Source organism: Procambarus clarkii, chromosome 27, assembly GCF_040958095.1.
Source record: "Procambarus clarkii isolate CNS0578487 chromosome 27, FALCON_Pclarkii_2.0, whole genome shotgun sequence".
Taxonomy (NCBI): Eukaryota; Metazoa; Arthropoda; class Malacostraca; order Decapoda; family Cambaridae; genus Procambarus; species Procambarus clarkii.
In genome coordinates this window covers 5,575,800-5,596,119 of record NC_091176.1, presented here as the reverse complement: position 1 = coordinate 5,596,119, position 20,320 = coordinate 5,575,800, and the positions used below count along the sequence as shown (strand labels likewise).

General features: G+C 47.8%; 1 protein-coding gene across 2 annotated transcripts in view; it reads right to left on the bottom strand.

The window, feature by feature from the left end:
- The window catches only part of dpa (disc proliferation abnormal), a 61,540-nt gene that overhangs the window by 8,274 nt on the left and 32,946 nt on the right, over positions 1 to 20,320 (bottom strand). For both annotated transcript variants that reach the window (XM_069332290.1, XM_069332291.1), the window contains exons 5-10: positions 17,282 to 17,380; positions 16,117 to 16,252; positions 6,266 to 6,508; positions 4,843 to 5,075; positions 4,530 to 4,720; positions 3,625 to 3,873 (exon numbers count right to left, since the gene is read on the bottom strand). In XM_069332290.1, the coding sequence (XP_069188391.1) occupies positions 3,625 to 3,873; positions 4,530 to 4,720; positions 4,843 to 5,075; positions 6,266 to 6,508; positions 16,117 to 16,252; positions 17,282 to 17,380 (1,151 nt within the window). The remainder of the gene's footprint in view (positions 1 to 3,624; positions 3,874 to 4,529; positions 4,721 to 4,842; positions 5,076 to 6,265; positions 6,509 to 16,116; positions 16,253 to 17,281; positions 17,381 to 20,320) is intronic.

Below are 20,320 nucleotides of genomic sequence, written 5' to 3'. Positions count from 1 at the left end.
CCCTCCCCCCAGAAATAGGTGAAGGCGGGACCACAGCCGAAGCAGAGCCTCCGGAGGGAGAGACAAGGAAGCAGTCTGAGAGTCCCACACAAAACCCAGCCAAGACCAAACCCAATGGGACTTCCTTCAGTTCACTAGGATCCCGAACCCAGCAAGCTGGGAAAGAACCAAATCCCTTGGGAGCAGACACACAGATTGGCTGGGAGCCTACACCGGCCAGTTGTCGTGGTAGGCCAGAACCCGAATTCCTAAAAGATGCAGATGGGCAACACGACTTTAGTAAGGTGTGTGAAAAAGTAAGGTGGCAGATTCAAGCCCAATGGAAGGCAACGAAAGCGGTATCCCTGACGCCAACAACAAAACCGAGCCAGTCCCTGATCCCCGGATGAACCGGGACGTGCCAATACGCGTCCCAGAGGTCCAGGGACACCATCCAAATGCCCAACTCCAAGAGGAGACGAACCTGGGACAGAGTAGTCATCCGAAAGGAGGGACAATAAATCCACGGGTTCAGACTGGACAAGTCCAGAATGAACCTGAGGTCCGCTCAGTCCCATTTCGGAACCGGAAACAGACGGGAAACTCACCGGAGGGACGAGGTCGTTTCAACCATGCCCAATGGAACCCACTCCAAGATGACCTGACAGAGTGCAAGAGAAGAGGCCTCCCCTACCAACCCCTGAACCCCCCGAAGGAGCAAAGGCCACCTAACACCACCGCAGGTCACACAAAATGACCCGAAATGCCCACAAATCATGGGGGACCAGGCGTGAGCAAACAGCACAAGCCTCCCACCCACTGCCCCCATCAATGGGACGAACCGCAAAAGGGCCAACTTCCCTTACGTGAACCTGACCACACAGAGTGATCACCGTGCCGACCAGATGAAAGCAGTTCCGAAGGCTGCGCCAGCCCTGAAACTGGAACCACTGACCCAGGATCGGCCACAAGCGACTCCACATCCTCCTCCAGCCAGTCCGAGGACAGCTCGAGAAGGGAAAAGAACCTCAAGACCATCACCAACAGGCCACAGGCGTGCAAGTCCTCAGCAACCAGTGCAGACCTGGGGCCAAGCTGTCCTCCAAGTCCCCTGCCTCAAAAGAAAAGGCAGGAATGAATGGGGCCCACTGGTCAGCACCAGAAGCTCCGGCTGGAGGAACATGCTCAAATACCTCCGTTGCCACACCGGAAGGGGCATCCCCCGAAACTGGAGAAGTCTCAACACAAACTAAATCCTGTGCTGACTCTGAAACTCTCAGATGCTTGAGCTGGAAGCAAGAGGGTGGGGGGGGGGGAGGGTCATGACAAACCATGAAGGGGGGAGGACAAGGGGCACAGAATGAACCAAACTCGATGCGACTACAACCCAAAATCCCGGTTCCCTATAACCAAAACAGGGCAGTCTCAGGGCATCTGTGGTAGCAACCAACCTAGCATGTTGCAGCAACATAAACCGAGTATGAAACCCAGAGGCTGCCTGCACCCGAATATCATGATCAATGGAATGGGTGTATTGGAGTACAAACAAGGAACAAAACTCGCAGGACTTCGAGTTGAAGGTGTCACGGACCCAACAGGCAGCATGACAGGCACAACCGGTGAGTGTCACCCTGAGACAAGAGGACAGAGCATCCACCTGACCTAAGAGCCCCCACGGGGTTTCCCAGGGCCCTTAGTCACATATCTCGCTAAGAGAAGCCCAGACATTATCACAAACTGGCACCCAAAGTTACCAATCAAACTGCTAAAGCCGAACCCCTGGGACGTATACACTCACAGGGGCCTATATATAAATGGGTGTGACCAAAACCAAGGGGGCAGATTCCCAACCAGGCAGGAAAACAAAAACACAAGAAACACCCCGCAAGAGGACAACGTGCCCAGGCGGAACAGAGCCAGCCGCTTTGAGAAGTGAAAATTAGCTGCACAGTACCCTGCTCCCCAACCAGTGACAAAACTACTCCCTACCCAGATGCAAACAGTGGTGCATGAAACACCCCAGCTGACTCCAAGAGCAGTCAATCACCGAGTAGCAAATGACCTTGCAGAGGAAGACCCCAAGGTGACTTGGAGAAGGTGTCTGCACCTTTCCAAGCCCCTTGAGATTACCTTGAGGTTACCTTCAGGTGCTTCCGGGGCTTAGTGTCCCTGCGGCCCAGTCGTCGACCAGGCCTCCTGGTTGCTGGACTGATCAACCAGGCTGTTAGACACGGCTGCTCGCAGCCTGACGTATGAGTCACAGCCTGGTCTATCAGGTATCCTTTGGAGGTGCTTATCCAGTTCTCTCTTGAACACTGTGAGGGGTCGGCCAGTTATGCCCCTTATGTGTAGTGGAAGCGTGTTGAACAGTCTCGGGCCTCTGATGTTGATAGAGTTCTCTCTCAGAGTACCTGTTGTACCTCTGCTTTTCAACGGGGGTATTCTGCACATCCTGCCATGTCTTCTGGTCTCATGTGATGTTATTTCTGTGTGCAGGTTTGGGACCAGCCCCTCAATTATTTTCCACGTGTAAATTATTATGTATCTCTCCCGCCTGCGCTCAAGGGAGTACAGATTTAGGCTCTTTTGTCGGTCCCAGTAATTTAGATGTTTTACTGAGTGGATTCTAGCAGTAAAGGATCTCTGCACGCTCTCCAGGTTAGCAATTTCTCCAGCTTTGAAAGGGGCTGTCATTGTGCAGCAGTACTCCACTCTAGAGAGCACAAGCATGAGTACTGCGCCAAGGGCAGTACTCACAGGTCACCTAGGGAAAGGGACCACAGGGGCTTCAAAATATTGCTAATTCAATGATTTTTTAGTACAAATCAAAATGCAAGAAAACTTGGCTAAATAGGTTATCAAAATATTAGTAAATTTGAATATTTTTACTGAAATCACACATGAAAAACATGAAAAAGTCACTATATTACCAAATTTGAGGATTTTTACTTCAAATCATAAAGCGAGGGTTCGTGTTTTTTAGATCATTAAAATGCATATTAAAATATTTCCAGTAAGCTTGCAGACCGATTACTCGTGAATTAACTCCTGGCTCCCGCACGACCACTGAGACAGCACCACACCACACGGTACAGAACTGGAAACACGGGTGCCAGAGGCACACAACCTTGCCAGTTCACATCAGCCACAGAACTGCAAGGTGGATAGCTGGCACAGGGGGCTGGGGCTCCCCCTTCTTCCTCCCGGGGGAAGGGGGATTGTGCAGGCAGCAGCGCAGTGATGTCATGCTCTTTTTCATTTGGGGAGTTCTGTCCATTAGTTCAGCTTTCAGTAGCCATTTTTTAACCAGAATAGGGGTTTGTTTTGGGGCACTTACCTTTCTGGGTGCCTGATTCAGTCGATGGCAGACATAGAATACTTCCAACCACGCGGGGGTTTCTATAGGCCATTGCTCCTTGTACCTCTCTGAGGGGGGGCCAGGTATTTGCTCGTAGTCCCTGGTAGGCCTAGAACTCCATTTGCTTTGACTAATGCCAGGGGTCTAATACATTCATATCAGCCCGGTTAACTCTGGTGAACCGAAGGGGCTCCCCCCAGAAAAATACATTAAATAAAAATATTAAGCAAAATTTTAATGTAATAATTTTGTTCAGCCAAGCCCATAAATATGTGAAGACAACTTACCTTGTGGAGTCATTCATCTTGTCAAACTCATCAATACAGCAAATACCATTATCAGCCAATACCAGGGCACCAGTCTGCAATACCAGTTGCCGAGTTTCAGGGTCTTTAGTGATATAAGCAGTCAGACCTACAGCTGAGGAGCCCTTGCCACTGGTGTACTGTGATCGTGGCACCAGGTGGTACACATACTGAAGCAGTTGTGATTTGGATGTTCCAGGATCACCACATAGAAGAATGTTTACCTCAGATCTGTAAATTATATCAATATTATTTTTTTATAATGAAGTTGGTACATATCGAGTTCCTGCAATTATACACATAAACATATCTGCCCAAAAATATATACACGATATTTACTTGAGAAGCTTCTTATTGTAGTTAGTGTGTATGAATATTTGTTGGCAGGTTTCATCATATGTTAGAAGATTAAACATGGGATCTGCTCTTTGGATTACTGATTGACTTGACATGACCCTCTGACTCATGGTGTGGCATTGAGATCTTAGTTCCTGATTGAAATCTGCTGCTGCTATTGAACCTAATAAAACATTAGTGCTGCACTGAATGACTAAACAAGAAAGAAAGCATAATGTATGTTGTACCAACTACTGCATTAAAGACACAAACCTGTGTATATTTAAACATTAACAGCAGAAATTATGTTTTAATATATTTACCAAGTAGGCTTGAGTGAAGTGGAATGTAACTCAGGAAATGTACTTCTTAAATTTGTACATGCAGTTTTCTTGGTCTATTCCCCACAGTGACAGATGGTGGAATGAAGCAAAAAATCGCTCTAAGCCATTCATATCATCAAATAACAATAAATTATAGGACTTTTGTACTTACTAACACTTAGCACTTTTCAAATCTTATAGCAATCTCATGATTAATTTAACACCCACCTGAAGTGACCCCGGCCAGCATTAGTGAAGTCTTTTCTAGTTCCACCAAACAACTGCAGCAATATTCCTTTCTTGATGTCTTCATTTTCATAAATGGAGGGAGCAATTGCACGAGCAAGGCGTTCATATACATCAGGCTTGCGGGATAATTCTTTCAGCAGTTCAATCCGCTCAGGAGGAAAACGTGGAGTCTCCTCTGTTCAAATTATAAATTTAAGACAAAAGGAAATAGTGAAATATAAAAAATAATTTCAGCTATAACAACTTTAGTAAACAGTAGAAAAGGAGGTCTTCAACCCCTAAATTTTAACACATACCCTTCTTCCTGTCCATGAAGTCTTTTAACGTCCACTTTGCGAAAGTGAACAACATCAATGTGTGTCTTGTAAACACTCTTGAGGTTTCGCATGCGAGGGTTCAGTCTCATGGGGGTGGCTCTGTAGATACCAGTAACAGTGACCCGGTCACCAGGCTGGACTCCATCAACAAGATCATTATGAGCATAAACAAGCACAGTGTGGGGGGTCTGACCAGGAGGCATGTCATCTGTTAGAGAATCAAATTTTATAACCATAGGCAACTTGAACTCAATCAATTATTTATTTAATTTAAGTTGCTTAAATTTAGCAAAGTGCACAAGTTACAAAGTCACCATTTCAATTACATGCCTTCAGTATTTTTAACAATATGCCAGTCACAATGTTATACAAAGCACTTTAAAAAAATGAAAACTGAAACTAAAATGTACAAATTATATGACAAGAAGAGCTAACGAAAAAAAGGAAGAGATGACAAGAAAAAAAGGAGACAACTTACAAAAGAAAAGCATGTTTACATACTTTTATTTGTAAGAAAAAAAAATCAAGATCAGTGTCAGCCACAGGAGCCAAACTATTTCAATTTCACACTGATCCATCTAATAAAAACTTAATAATATTAACACTTAAGCACGTTGTTGCATGTGTGCAAGCATGAGTGAACCAGGCCAGGAGCAAGCACCTGCTACACTCAATGCAATACTTTTTTTATAACCAAAGTTTGTGTGGCTGTTTATTGTCATACATTTATTGTTGTATTATCACAATTTTGCATATTATTGGTGTATAGTATGGAACAAAGAAAACAGATTGCATATTAATTACATTTTCTGTAAATTTCAAGTCATGTAGCACTCCCACCCAAGAAAACAAAATCCCATAAGTGGCTCCTGTTGTGCTGAACACAAGTCTTCATGTTAATTTTGTTTGTGAACTGATTTATGTATATAAAAAAATCCATGAAAATTTTAGCAAATGATTCTTCTACTGTCTAGTACAAAGAAAATTAATTATTAAATAATAACTGTACAGGCATTTGTGAATTTTCAATGTATTATGTGTATGCCATTACAGTCGTAAATATTCCCAAAATATTTCAAACAAGTACTGCCTGGGTCTGGCCCCTGGCCCTAGGCCAGGCTTTTGGAGTAGAACAACTCAAGAACCTCTTCCAGGTACACTCCAGGTACATTAATAACACATGAAGTACTATACCTCTTAATAAACATTATAAGTTACTCAAACTGCACTAAATACATATGTATAATACTACTGATATGAAAGTTTACATACATGTACAAAAATCTGACATGGATAATTTTACAGAAAGCATGCACATCACAAGAAAACAGAACCACCTATAAGGCAAAGTTATTCATCTTATAAAATATTATACTACTAGTGACTTATTTCCCATACCTGGACTCTCTTGCAACTTGATCATTTGTTTATCAGAGAACTGTGAGCGGTTGTGGATTAATGTGAATGTGTGACTCGTGTTGCAGTGGGTACAGTGAGTTGGCTCAGCAATTCGTCCACGATCAATCTCAACAGTAGTTGTGAATGAACAAACATGGCAACGGAAAAAAGCTTCACGCATTTCAGGAATGATGTTTGAGGTGCGGATCACCATGCCCGAGATGGTGATGAGCTGATCAATATCTGGAAAATAATGAGCATTAAACAAGTTTCTGCATTTTAAAATGAAATTTATACAAATGTTTAAAATGAAACAAAACATTCCAAAATACCATTAACCATTTAACAAACCAAGTCAGGATTGTTTATTTTATAACTCTTATGCTTAAAACACACAGCTGAATATATTACTGTAAAAGTAGTACTAACTAATTAGCAGTGATATCTTGAGGTTATCTTGAGATGATTTCGGGGCTTTTTAGTGTCCCTGTGGCCCGGTCCTCGACCAGGCCTCCACCCCCAGGAAGCAGCCCGTGACAGTTGGCTAACACCAAGGTACCTATTTTACTGCTAGGTAACAGGGGCATAGGGTGAAAGAAACTCTGCCCATTGTTTCTCGCCGGCGCCCGGGATCGAACCCGGGACCACAGGATCACAAGTCCAGTGTGCTGTTCACTCGGCCGACCTGGCTCCCTAGTGATAAGTACAATCGATAGTGATAAGTACTCCCGGGTGGTAAGTACAATCGTCACTTATTAAAATGATAGGCACGACCTGTCACTCCTGGACAGTGCAACTACATGCATCTTTCTATAATCAGTTGCTTTTATTAGCCTTGTTTGTTTTGAACAAAAGTTGGGGCAATGAGAATATACAAAAAACCAGCGTTGAATGTAACGAAATGCCATTTTCTGGGCGAGTCCCGGAGGCTTCCCGAGCTTACTAGGCTGATATGCTAATGTCAGACTTTGGCATCAGTCATGTGTATGGAGTTCTTATGGGCCTCGAGAGGCAAGGGGAGCAATGGCCTATAGAAATCCTCTTGTAAGTGGAAGCATTCTACGTCTGCCATCGACCGGGTTAGGCATCCAGAGAGATAGGCGTCCCAAAACAAACCCCAATTCTGGTGAAAATTGCAACCAAAAGACGAACGAGTGGATAGAACTTCCCCAAACAAAAACGAGCAAACTAGTATGATGTCACCCGTCATCGCACCACTGTCTGCGCAGCTCCCCCCATCCCCTGAGAGGGGGAAGGGGTAGCCCCAGACCTATCAAGGCGGCGATCCACACCCCAGTTCTGAGGCTGGATATCAAAACACACGAAAAAAACAGGCCGGAGGAGAGGGAGGGATGCAGGGGAGCCTTCGGGACTCACCCAGAAAATGGTGTTTCATTACATTCAACACTGGTTTTCTGGAGGGAGCCCCTGCGGCTCCCCAGAGCTAACTATCCACAGAGGTAAAGAATAGGGACTTACCCGGGAGGCGGTTGCTGCTCACTCCTCAAACCGAAGTCGAGACAACTGGCTGCATCTGCCGACCCAAAGTGACACAGGCCCAACTGGGCCCAGGAACGTTTACAAGGTAACGAGCAGTCAGGACCCTGTTCGACTGCCAAAATCCCTGTGCCCAAATGTCAGCCCAGGACATATTGCCAAAGACTGGCGGTAAAAGCTGCGAACTTGCGGACGTTATGGGCACGGAAATAGACCGCAGGCTGGCTAGCCTTAATAACCCAGCAGGACGACCTGGGAAACCCGCACCCTTGAACAGGGAAGAAGGGAAACTGGATCAACCCAAAGCGCGTCTATGGACACATAAGTCGTATTGCGAAAGTAATGGCGGAGAGCCGCAACCGGACACAAAACATGATGTACCCTTGGCCTAACCAACCAAGCATCAACAACCCAGGGACCCTGGTTAGGGTCCCTGGGTTGATTCTGAATGATTCTTCGCCAGAAAAGAAGAAGGCTACAGACAAACAAACCGATCACCCTGACCGAAGGAGCAGAAACCTCTGCACCGGAGGAGAGCATGAAGCTCACCTACCCTACCCCAGAGGCCAACACCAACAGGATATGAGCTTTCGAAAAACAATCCAGACCCGAAGGGGCCACAACAAAACAAGGAGAAGAAAGAAAGGACAGCACTCTGTCCAAGGACCAGGACGGCTCAGGCGGCGCATGAGCAGGCCGGAGATGAAACAACGCCCGAGACAGCTTGCGAAACAGCGCAGACGTGACATCAATACTGAAAGCTAGCTGAAGCGGCTCCGCCAGCGCCACACAATACGAGGCGACAGTGTTAGGCATAAGGAGATGGTCCTGGAACAACCAAGAGAGAAAGGACAACACCACCCTAACAGAAAGTGAAGTACAACGACGAAGACACAAGAAGAACCGCAAGGACCTCCAGGAAACTTCATACTGCCGCCGAGACGAAGCCCGCAGATGGGACACTAATAAGGAAGCAACCTGATCACCATAGAGATGATGATAAGAGTCAAAAATACCATACACGAAGACTCGAGGAGAAGATCGAACAATCCACGTGATGTACCGGTCCGATCTGCTTGAATGAGGCGGAGCCACAGGGAAAACCTCTGGGTTCGAACACCGAGCAAACAGCGCCTGAAACCACGGCTGGGCCGGCCACCAAGGGGCCAAGAGAACAACTCTCCCCTAGTAAGTCTCCAAACGAGTTGGGACCTGGAGCAACAGCTGAACTAGGGGAAAGAGGTACAGGAACCCCCACCTCAACCAGTCCTGCCTAAAGGTGTCGACCCCGACGACCTCGTAGTCGGGAAAGGGCGCCACATACAGGGGAAGGCACCGCGACCACGCCGACATGAAGAGGTCGACCTCGGGGTGTCCGAATGTCTGGCAAAGCCAACGTTAGGAGTTGGCGTCGACCGTCCATTCCGCGGAGAGGGAAACGAAATGAGACAGGCCAGCGGCCAAGACGTTGGACACTCCTCGCATGTGAACTGCCAGGAGAGCCAAACCCCGAGAACTCAGCAGACGATGTCAAACGATGCGACCAGTGTTAAAGTGCCAAGGAGCGCATGGAACTTCCTCCCTTCCCCCCGGTTCAGACAATGAACCACCAGGGAAACAGTCCGAATGGACCTGATCGTCGACCCATGGGCGACTCGAAGCCTCCGAAGAGCAAACCACACCAACGCGAACTCCCGCACCGTGCTGTGGGCTCGACGGAAGGACGGACCCCACCGTCCCTGGCTTGGCCTGGTGAGCACTGGTCACAAAGCCCCAGCCGAGAGATGACGCGTCCGTGAACACATCGAGCGAGGGCTCGGGTAGGCACCAAGGCACTGAACCCCAAAAACCCGACACAGCATCTGAGGCAAAGCCCCCGGGGTCCGAACCCAGCGATTCGCGAGAGGCGGAAGGGACGTCCCCGAAGGAACCAGAACAGCCGACGAAGCCAAACCTGACCCGGCGGGTAGGCTAGCATCGCAAAGTTCAGGCTCCTGCACAGACCCTCGAGCAACCGCCGGGTGACCTGGGCGCCCCCCAGAAACAGGCACATGAGGACGGCAGCCGCAGAAGAGACTTCAGAAGAAGAGACAAGGAAGCGGTCCAAGAGGGAACCAGATGGGACTTTCATCTGTTCACCAAGAACCTGAACCCGGCAAGCTGAGAAAGAACCAAATCCCTGGCCAGCAGACAAGCGGCCTGGCTGGGAGCCCAAACCAGCCAGTCGTCGAGGTAGGCCAACACCCGAACACCTAACAGACGCAGACGAGTCACCACGACCCGCGTGAGGCGCGTGAAAACGCGAGGTGCCAGGTTCAACCCGAATGGGAGACAACGAAAGCTGCAAGCACGAAGCCCCACAACAAAACCGAGCCAGTCTCTGAACCATTGATGAATCGGGACGTGCCAATAAGGCGTCTCGGAGGTCCAGGGACACCATCCAAGCGCCCGGCTCCAACAGGAGACGAACCTGGCCCAGCGTGGTCATCCGAAAGGAAGGGCAATAAATCCAGAGGTTCAGACGGGACACGTCCAGAAAGAACCGCAGGTCCACGCAGTCCCATTTCGGGACTGGAAACAGACAGGAAACCCATCTGAGGGACGTCCTCGTTTCGACCATTGCCCAAGCGAACCCACTCCAAGATGACCTGACAGCGCAGGGGAAGAAGCCTGCCCTGCCAGCCCTGACCCCCCCCCCCCTTCCTGTAGGGGGAAGGGTGGTTAGGGTGGCCAACGCCACCAGAGGCTGTGCGAAACGACCCGAAATGCCCACAAATCGTGGGACCAGGCGTGAGCGAACAGCGCAAGCCTCCTCCCCATCAATGGGGCAAGCCACAAAAGGGCCGGCACCCCTTACGAGACCCACAACCTCGCACAGAGCGAACACCACGCCGACCAGAGGAAGGCGGGTCCGAAGGAGGAGCCAAACCCAAACCTGACACCAGTGGCCTACTACAACGAGAGGAACCCCGAGCCTTGGCCACAGGAACCACAGAGAACCAGCAAGTCCGACATAGGATGGCAAGAAGCCGAAGCAAACTGACTACAGTGGTACCTCGGAATGCGATTGTCCCTGTATGCGAGGTTTTCGGAAGGCGAGCAGTATTTACTCCAAAAATTTGTCTCAGAAGGCGAGGGTTACTTCGGGACGCGAGTTTGTTGATACGCGTACAGGCCGACCTAGCGCGTGGTGGTTCGGCGATCGTCGCCCCTCCGCCCCTCAGTTTACCATTGTCTCACGCTCAGTGACTACCCCCACATCAATTCTTCTCGCGGATTTTCAGTGTTTTGTTTGATTTTTGGTGATTTGTCTATACAATTTGTTATTATATACCTCACCATGGGTCCCAAGAAAGCCAGTGGTAAGGATAAAGGCCAGAAAGCTCATGTGAGGATGACAATAGAGGAGAAACAAGAGATCATTCGGAAGCATGAGAACGGTACACGTGTTGTTGAGCTTTGTAGGCAGTACAACAAAGCCACATCAACAATATGCACTATACTTAAGAAGAAAAATAAGATTATGGGTGCTAAAGTGGCAAAAGGAGTAAGAACATTAACGGCACAAAGACCACAAATACTTGAAGTGGAAAAGTTGTTATTAATTTGGATACACGACAAGGAGTTGAGGGGTGATAGTGTTTCGAAGGCCATTATTTGTGAGAAAGCCAGGGTGTTGCACGAAGACCTTCTAAAGAATACCCCTGCAACGAGTGATGCAGATAAGAAAGAGTTTAAGGCAATCAGGGGCTGGTTTGAAAAATTTAGAAAGAGAAGTGGTATCCATAGTGTTACAAGGCATGGGGTTATGTGATGTGATTATGGAAGGGGACTCCCCTTACAAACAGTAACTCCTCTCCTCCTCCCCCCTCCTCACCATCTTCCATACGCCTACAGCACTCGACAGCAAGGTAAGTAATAACTGGAACACAGTTCTGTAGGTTTATTTAGATGAATTAGGTAAATTAGGTATAAAAATTTAGTTTGATGTGGGGTTTTTGGGGTAGTCAGGAACGGATTAATTCATTTCCCTTTATTTCTTATGGGGAAATTAACTTCGGAATGCGAGTTTTCGGAAGGCGAGGCGTCTCCAGGAACGGATTAAACTCGTATTCTGAGGTATGCCTGTATACTGCGCAACGGCGGAAGCCTCGCACATGAGAGGGCAAAAAGGGGAAGACATCCTAAGAGCCAAAGTCCAAGCGGATTCCACAGAGGAGGCAAACACCGTCTGCCGACACGCGAGCTGGGAGGCATAAAACAGAGCCACCGCATTGCGCAAGATCGGCACGAAAAGCTTCAGCAAGGCACCCGACGAGCGAGCCGCCAAGGCCAAGGCGCCAGACCCAGGAACAGCCCCAAGTGCCCCCACATCCTCCGTGAGCCAGTTGGAAGATAGCTCCTGGAGGGAAAAAAAGTGCAAGACCACAACCAAAAGGCCCCGAGCGTGCAAGTCCTCCGCCACCTGCGCTGCCGAAAGGGAGGGAACCTGCACATGGAGCTGAACAACACCAACATCCCTGGGGAAGGGCAGGAGCAAACAAGCACTCATTGAGGTTCTCAAGGTCGCCCCCCCGCCCAGGAAAACCTGAAGCACTATCAAAGCCTCCTGCCACTCAGGCGTGCGTGAACAGCAGAAGGAGTGCCAAGCCTCCAAGGCAGACAGGACAGTCCGCAAGCCAGGACGACTCCGGAACCTAGTAACGGAGCCAGAAAGGGAACGAAGTCCCAAACCTGAAAGCCGAGAGAACCATTGCAGAGGCATAATCCGGGTCACGCAGGAGGTTTGCCACAAAGGCCGCCCTCACCGCAGCAGGTCGGATGCGATAAGCTGAAAACCTCCAGGAAAGATGGAACCGAAGTGCCCGGGAAAACATGGCACCAAACCAGGGAAGGGGCAGACACCAAGTCCAACTCATACGCAGAGGGGGGGAAAAGAAAACCCCACTCCTTGTAACAGTAAGCCCCGCTCAAGAGGGTAGAAAAACCCAGGCGGGGTCCCGAAGAGCAGCCAAGTCGGCCCTAGGGTTCTCCTCCGCAGGACCTGGGGCCGAGTCCTCCCCCCAAGCACCGACCCCACTAGACAAAGCCGGCGCAGCCGTAGAAGCCGGATAGAAAGAGGCCCACTGGTCAGACCCAGAGGCTTCAGCTGGGGTAGGAGACTCGAATGCCTCCGTCGCCACACCGGAAGGGGCATCCACTTAGGCTGCCAGAGTCTCAAGACCAACTAACCCTGCCCCGACTCCGAAACCCTCAAGACGTTTCGGGGCCGGAAGCAGGGGAGGGGGACCAGAACGAACAACAGGAGGGGATGGACTAGGTGTGGACTGAACCAGGATCGAAGCGACCCCCACCCCCAAGTCCGGGTCCCTATAAGCAAAACGGGGCAGCCGCAGGGCATCTGGGTGAGCAACCAACCGAGCGCGTTGCAACAAACGAAACCTAGAATACAGCCTGTACTCAAAGATGATCATCCACAGATTGGGTAAATCGAGTCACCAGCTAGCAACAATACTCACAGGACTCAGGGTCGAAAGTGTCACCGACCCAACAGGCTGCGTGACGAAGGCAAAAAAGTGAGGGTCGTCCTGAGACAAGGGAACCAAACAACCCTCAAACTCACACGAAGCGAGGGGGGGGGACCCCGGGGTCACATCCATCAGACCCACGTGTCCCTTAGGGGATTCCCAGGGTCCTGAGCGTTTACTTGAAGAGGACTCGCACTCAGGTAAACCCAGGCAGGGTACTGTTAACCGGTGCCCAAAAGTACCAAACTGTCTAAAGCGACAGTCCCCAGAGACGTGTACACTCACAGGGGCCAAGCAGGGAGCACCACCAAATATCAGGGTGAGGCCAAACACCAGTGGCAAGTATGGCAGAACCCCCCCATAAGGAGACAACGTACCCCAAGGAACAGAGCCGGCCGCTGTGATAGGTGACAACAAGCTGTGCAGCACCCTGCGCCCCTTACCAGTGCAAAAACTGCCTCTTACCCCTAAGGTAAACGCGGGAGACAAAACACCCAGTATCCAAAGGGCGGCCGAAAAACCGAGCAGTAAAACGGACACATAGAAGCAGATCCCGAGGAACTTATGGAAGCTCCAAGAGCAGTACTTACAGGGCACCTAGGGAAGGGAACCCTAGGCACATGCAGCCTGAGTACTGAGGAATAACTTCTGGCTCTTGCACCCATGGAGAACAGCAGCCACACACAAGGCACAGCGCCACAAAAAGACTGGAGCCAGAGCACACAACCGAGCTGATAGCATCAGCCTCAAGAACTAGGGTGCAGTAGGTCTGGGGTTACCCCTCCCCCCTCCCAGGGAGGGGGTGGAGCTGCGCAGACAGCGGCGTGACGACGGGTGACATCATACTGGTTTGCTCGTTTTTGTTTGGGGAGTTCTATCCACTCGTTCGGCTTTTGGTTGCAATTTTCACCAGAATAGGGGAGTTTGTTTTGGGATGCCTACCTTTCTGGGTGCCTAACCCAGTCAATGGCAGACATAGAATGCTTCCAATTACAAGGGAGTTTTTATAGACCATTGCTCCCCTTGCCTCTCTAAGAGTGGGCCAGGTTCTTGTTTGTGGTCCCCGGTAGGCCCATAAGAACTCCATACACATGACTGATGCCAAAGTCTGACATTAGCATATCAGCCTAGTAAGCTCCGGGAAGCCGTAGGGGCTCCCCCCCAGAAAATGTACTCAATAACCATTAACCATCCATGTATGGAGCAGCGCATGATGCATGATTAAGCACAGTTGGGTCTTGCCAGTAACTGGATAAGTGACTATGCAGAAAGAATTTCACTTTGCTAGGAGGGACCTTGATGAGCCTAACAGGCTTCCTATTCTCAAAAATCATTACCAGTATTTACCATTACCATTAAATGCAAACACTGACATATTTCCTCACCATATCACTATACTTCCCATGTTGCCTCCTTACACAATCCATCCTTGTAATGTATGCTAAAACAACATTCTCACATTACACAATCAAAATTAAAAAATCAATTGATTTAAATATAAGCATTACCTATTATAGCAGCAGTTTTCATGGAGCATTTGTTAATGTTTTCTACATTTCTTGTCTAATGATGCAATCCATTATCTGGCAGGCACAACATTTCAAAATATTCAATATTAAACTGGATGTACAATGAAATTATAAGTACGTGATGTATTTATAATAAAATATTGACACCATACAACGAGATTGAACTTTCATCCCTGGACTCCCTGAAGTATATGGAATAGGTATGCTAGGATAAAAACTGCCCAAAAGTAACCAGATGAAAGAACTGGAGGCAGACCCCTAGAACTAGAAACATACCCAGATCTGTGAAACAAAGCACACAGCCCAGTTACAGAAACAGGGCATCCAACCAGAGGAACAAACTTTTTCCTGAAAGAATTTTGAAAAATGCCCAGGAGCAGGTGAATCCTCCCAGCAAGAGGGTTGGGAAACATACCAGAAATACCCCAGGACTCTGAGCCATGTACCAAAAGCTCAAGCCTAGAAACCAAGAAGCAATCTCACACATGGAAATGCATTCGGGAAATCAGAAACCAAAGCAAGAGACCCAGAGCACAAACCAGAGACTTTGAGAGTTGAATGGAGACTTGGATACCTTTTGGCAACAAGAAAGAGCCAGAGAAACTTTTGGCAACAAGAAAGAGACAGAGAAACCCCACTGAGAATCATTCAAGAGTGTAGGAGGTAATAAGAAGATTTCCAAACTCTCAATCTGAGCATAGCGACAGTGTTGCCATCTGGTGGCAGATAGCATAGTTGGCAAATTAGCATAAGAATAGTTTTCAGAAATTGAACTGCCAGCATTCCTTTGGTTTTCCATTTCTTCAAGGTGGTGGTAGTGTGTTTCTACTCTTTGTTATCAAAGTACAATATCTCCTTGGTAGTGAACTGAACTTTCTTGACCCCGTCTTCCCTCTAATTCAGAGGGGCAAGAATGTGAAAAGTACCTCCCTGTGGGGAAGAGGTCAACAGCCTAAACACGTTCTTGGATTGGGGAGCAACCATCAGGATCCTTGCTCAAGATAAACAAAATAAATTACACACACACACACACACCATAAGGAACTTTAGTTTTATTTTCATACTTGTGTTGTCAATTCAAGTTAATACAAAAAGGCTATCTGAAGATAACTCAAAAGTAAAATACATGTACAAGTTTACACTGCTAAATTTCAGATCCCCATGCTTTTTTTTATTCAAAGATAAGAGAGCATACCTTCATTTAAAGTTAGTCAATACAATGAGTTACTCAGGAACTGAATGACGACAAAACAGCATCCATATTAGGGAAACTTAATGAAAATTACAGGTCACCAACCTTCCGGATTCAATGCACGCATGTTCTTTGTCTTTTCGGCATTAAAGGGTCGCACTTGAATCTGATGCTCCAAAATGGTATCTGGGTATCGTTCAAAGAACATCTCATTGATAGCCATGTCAAAAGTAGGAATAACCTGTAATCAAGGCATAATTTTGGTAAAGATATTATAGAATAAGTTAATAAAAAATGGTGAACTAGCTTCAGGTTCTTATTTAAAATAATAAAGATCATAAAGAGATAATGAGTGCTTTATATAGATGAAAGTTTTCATAATGTAGAAAACCAAATTAAATGTAAACGTTATTGGTCGACACTAGCTTGCGAACCGAAGGCAGCCGGCGTGGTGAGGTCCGGGGCCCCCCTTCCCCCTCCCGGGGAGGGAACGGCTGCGCAGACGACCGGCCCGGCAGTTGATTGATTGTTTGACTGTTTCCTTGGGATTGTAGGGAGTTTCTACCTCTCTGTTCGTTTTTTGTTGTAGTTTTTTACCATGTGGGGTTTGTTTTGTTATGCTTGCCTTTCTGGGTGCCTGACCCCGGTCGATGGCAGATAAGGAAAACCCCAACCATAATGGGGTTTTCCAGGGCCATTGCTCCCTGAAAGAAGGGGCCAGGTTCTGGTGCTGGTCCCTGGTAGGTCTGAACTCCATAGCTAATGTCCCGGTCTAACATAACATACATTAGCCCGGTAAGCTCCAGGGAGCCGTAGGGGTTCCCCACAGAAATGGAGGTGCCACTGTAGTCTAATCTCAAACACATCTTTTTCTAACAATGTCACCACTTTGTTCTGTTCAACCAATGATCCTAACTGACAAAATTTAAGTCACACAGAATTTAGTTCTTTAGTGTTGAAGCATAAGAAACTGAAGATGAAAGCTAGCAGCATTATTATTTTTTTTTACCATAAAGATATTCAAAATAAAACTCTTTATACTTCCATGTGGAATCGTCCCAGATATCAAGCCCAAGGCTGAAAATAAGGCTATGTTGAAATAAGGCTCTTTAAATTATATGCATAATTGAGACAGTCTGGTGTGGAATGATGTAAAAACATGCATAATGGTGAATTTCATCCAGATTTTATTTATGAAAAATTCAGACATGGAAGGTGTCTAAACTATTACATTTACTTTGAAGAGGAAAATAAGCTATTTCATACTTACTTCCTGTGGATAGCAAATGAGTTGGCGGTACAGGTCTGAATCATACTGATGGAGATGTGAGCAGTTTATATTCAAGAAAGGTTCCTCCAATGTGTGAATCTGAAAATGATTAAAAACATGTTAAATGTTTGATGATAAGAAATTAAAACAGGACTAAAAGTTTTGTAAATTTTAGGAAAACTTAATTTATAACTGATTAAATCTAAAATTTTGCAAATTTAATGTGTTAAAATAAAAATATTAGGTCATCTCTAAAAAAAAAACCAGCATTGAACGTAATGAAATGCCATTTTCTGGGTGAGTCCCGGAGGCTCCCCGGAGCTATCCAGGCTGATATGGATACCCCCAACTATTTTGCATCAGTCAATGTGGGTGGAGTTCTAGCCTACTGGGGACCATGAGCCAGAACCTGGCCTTCTCACAGAGGCACAGGGAGCAATGGCCCATTGAAATGCACATGTGATTTGGAGCATTCTATATCTGCCATCGACCGGGACAGGCACCCAGAAAGGTAAGCGCCATAAAACAAACTTCTATTCTGGTTAACAACGAAAATCGTCAAAAGAGTGGACAGAACTCCCCAAAAGAAAAACAAGCAAACAAGCATGACATCACACAAGCCCCACCGCATGTCTGCGCAGCTTCCCCCTCCCTGGGAGGGGGAAAGAGGGAGCCCCAGACCCTCGCTCCGGCAATCCCCACCCCAGTTCTGAGGCTGGATATTAAAAACTGAAAAAAAAAAATGCCGACTGGGGGGAGGGAGGGTTGCCGGGGAGCCTCCAGGACTCGCTCAGAAAATGGCATTTCATTACATTCAACGCTGGTTTTATGGGGGTAACCTCTACGGCTCCCAGGAGCTACCTCACCAAAGACTACAAAAGAAAAAGGGGACTTACCTGGGAGGTGGGAGGTGCTCCACTATTAAAACTCGAAGTTGAGACAACGGGCTGCAACCACCAACCCAAAGCAACACAGGCCCGATTGGGCCCAGGAACGTTCCCAAGGTAGTGTGCAGCCAGGATGTTCGCAAGGTCATGAGAATCATACTGCATCCTATAAGCCAAAATCACCCAACATAAGGGAAGACAGATAGTCTAAGACCACCAGAAAACCAGAAAGGTAAGGGTCACCCCCAAGTGAGGAGAGCCCCTAAAGAAAAGAACCCCAAACACTCCAGGGAAGACAGCTCCCTGACAGCAAAAGGGCAGCATTTTAGGAGTACACAGAAAAAGCAGCCCTGAGCACATGCCGCTCCAAGCACAGTAAATTCCTATCTCAAGCTGCACAACCATGCACAGGTAAATCATCAAAGGCAACACACCACTTAGCCAAAGATGGGAGACTAGAGCTAGAGTGAACTGGGAGGGCAACCAGGCACGTACACATCAGAATAAGAATTGGAGGGGGAGCAACCAGCTGAACCGGTCTGCCTCCCTCCCTCCTCTCTCCAAACGAGGGGGAGAGGTAAGACGAAATAGCTCATGCAAATTTCACAAATTTTTTATCATTGGTCTACATAATTGGGGAATTCTTTTTACCCGTTTTGAGGCTGCTGACTTGTTTCTAATCAAGTATTGGTGTGTTTTGTTTTGCTGACTTTCTGGGTGCCTTCCCTTGGTGGTAGCTAACATGAATAAATTGATATCAAAAGTTTCATAGATGCCACTGCTGCCTCTCTGAGGGGGTCCAGGTTCTGGCTCATGGTTTCTGGTAGGCCAAATAAAACTCCACAACTGATGGCATCTTGTAGTCTGGCACTTCATCAGTATAGTTGCTTTTCAGGGAGCCACAAGGGGCTCCTCCCCAGAAAATATAAAAAAATGCAATAACACATTTTCCTCCATGTATACTTCACTTCAGAAAATTAATAAACTTAAAGATAGGCTATTCAAATACAGTACATTATTTGACTACATCTATATAAATAAAAATGTAAATGTTCCTTTGTTCAAAATCGCTAATCTCCAAAAGTTCTTCACAGATTGCTTTGAAATTTTCACACAATGTTCCACTCGGATCCGAGCAGGTTTTTATATACATATTATATTGATGTCACATCTGTGATGGAAAAAACCAGCGTTGAATGTAATGAAACGCCATTTTCTGGGCGAGCCCCGGAGGCTCCCTGGAGCTTATCGGGCTAATGTATGTTATGTTAGACCGGGACATTAGCTAAGGAGTTCAGACCTACCAGGGACCAGCGCCAGAACCTGGCCCCTTCAGAGAGGTTTCAGGGAGCAATGGCCCTGGAAAACCCCATATGGTTGGGGGTTTTCCTTATCTGCCATCGACCGGGGTTAGGCACCCAGAAAGGTAGGCGTAACAAAGCAAACCCCACATGGTAAGAAACTACAACAAAAACCGAACAGAGAGGTAGAAAAACTCCCTACAATCCCAAGAAAACAAGCAAACAAGCAAACATCACACTTTACTGCCGCGCCGATCGTCCGCGCAGCCCTCCCCACCCCGGGAGGGGGAGGGGGGAGCCCCGGACCTACCGCACCGGCTGCCAAGCTCCAGTTCGGAAGCTAAGCTTCAACCAACGCGAAAAAACCGCCGACCGGTGGGAGGGAGGGTTTCCAGGGAGCCTCCAGGGCTCACCCAGAAAATGGCATTTCATTACATTCAACGCTGGTTTTCTGTGGGGAGCCCCTACGGCTCCCTGGAGCTTCATACCCAAAGAGAAGGAAAAGAAAGGGCTAACCCGGGAGGCGGCCGCCACAAACTCTGCAACGCAAAGCCAAGACAACCGGTCGCAAACCTGTGACCCAAGGCAACAAGAACGCCCAAGAACAGACGCACATATGGATGGGCGGCCAAAAACCTGTGCGACCCACAATTCCCTGCGCCCGAAATGAGCCCGAGACGTCACCAACACGGCAGCAATTGCTGCAAACGTCTGAACAGCACGGGCGCAAAGACAGACCGCAGGAAGAAGGAAAACACTGCGGACGACCCGGGAGACCCGAGCCCTGAAAACAGGGAACGAAGGAACCGGATCAACCACAGCGCATCCCCAGGCACGGTACGCCGGCAACA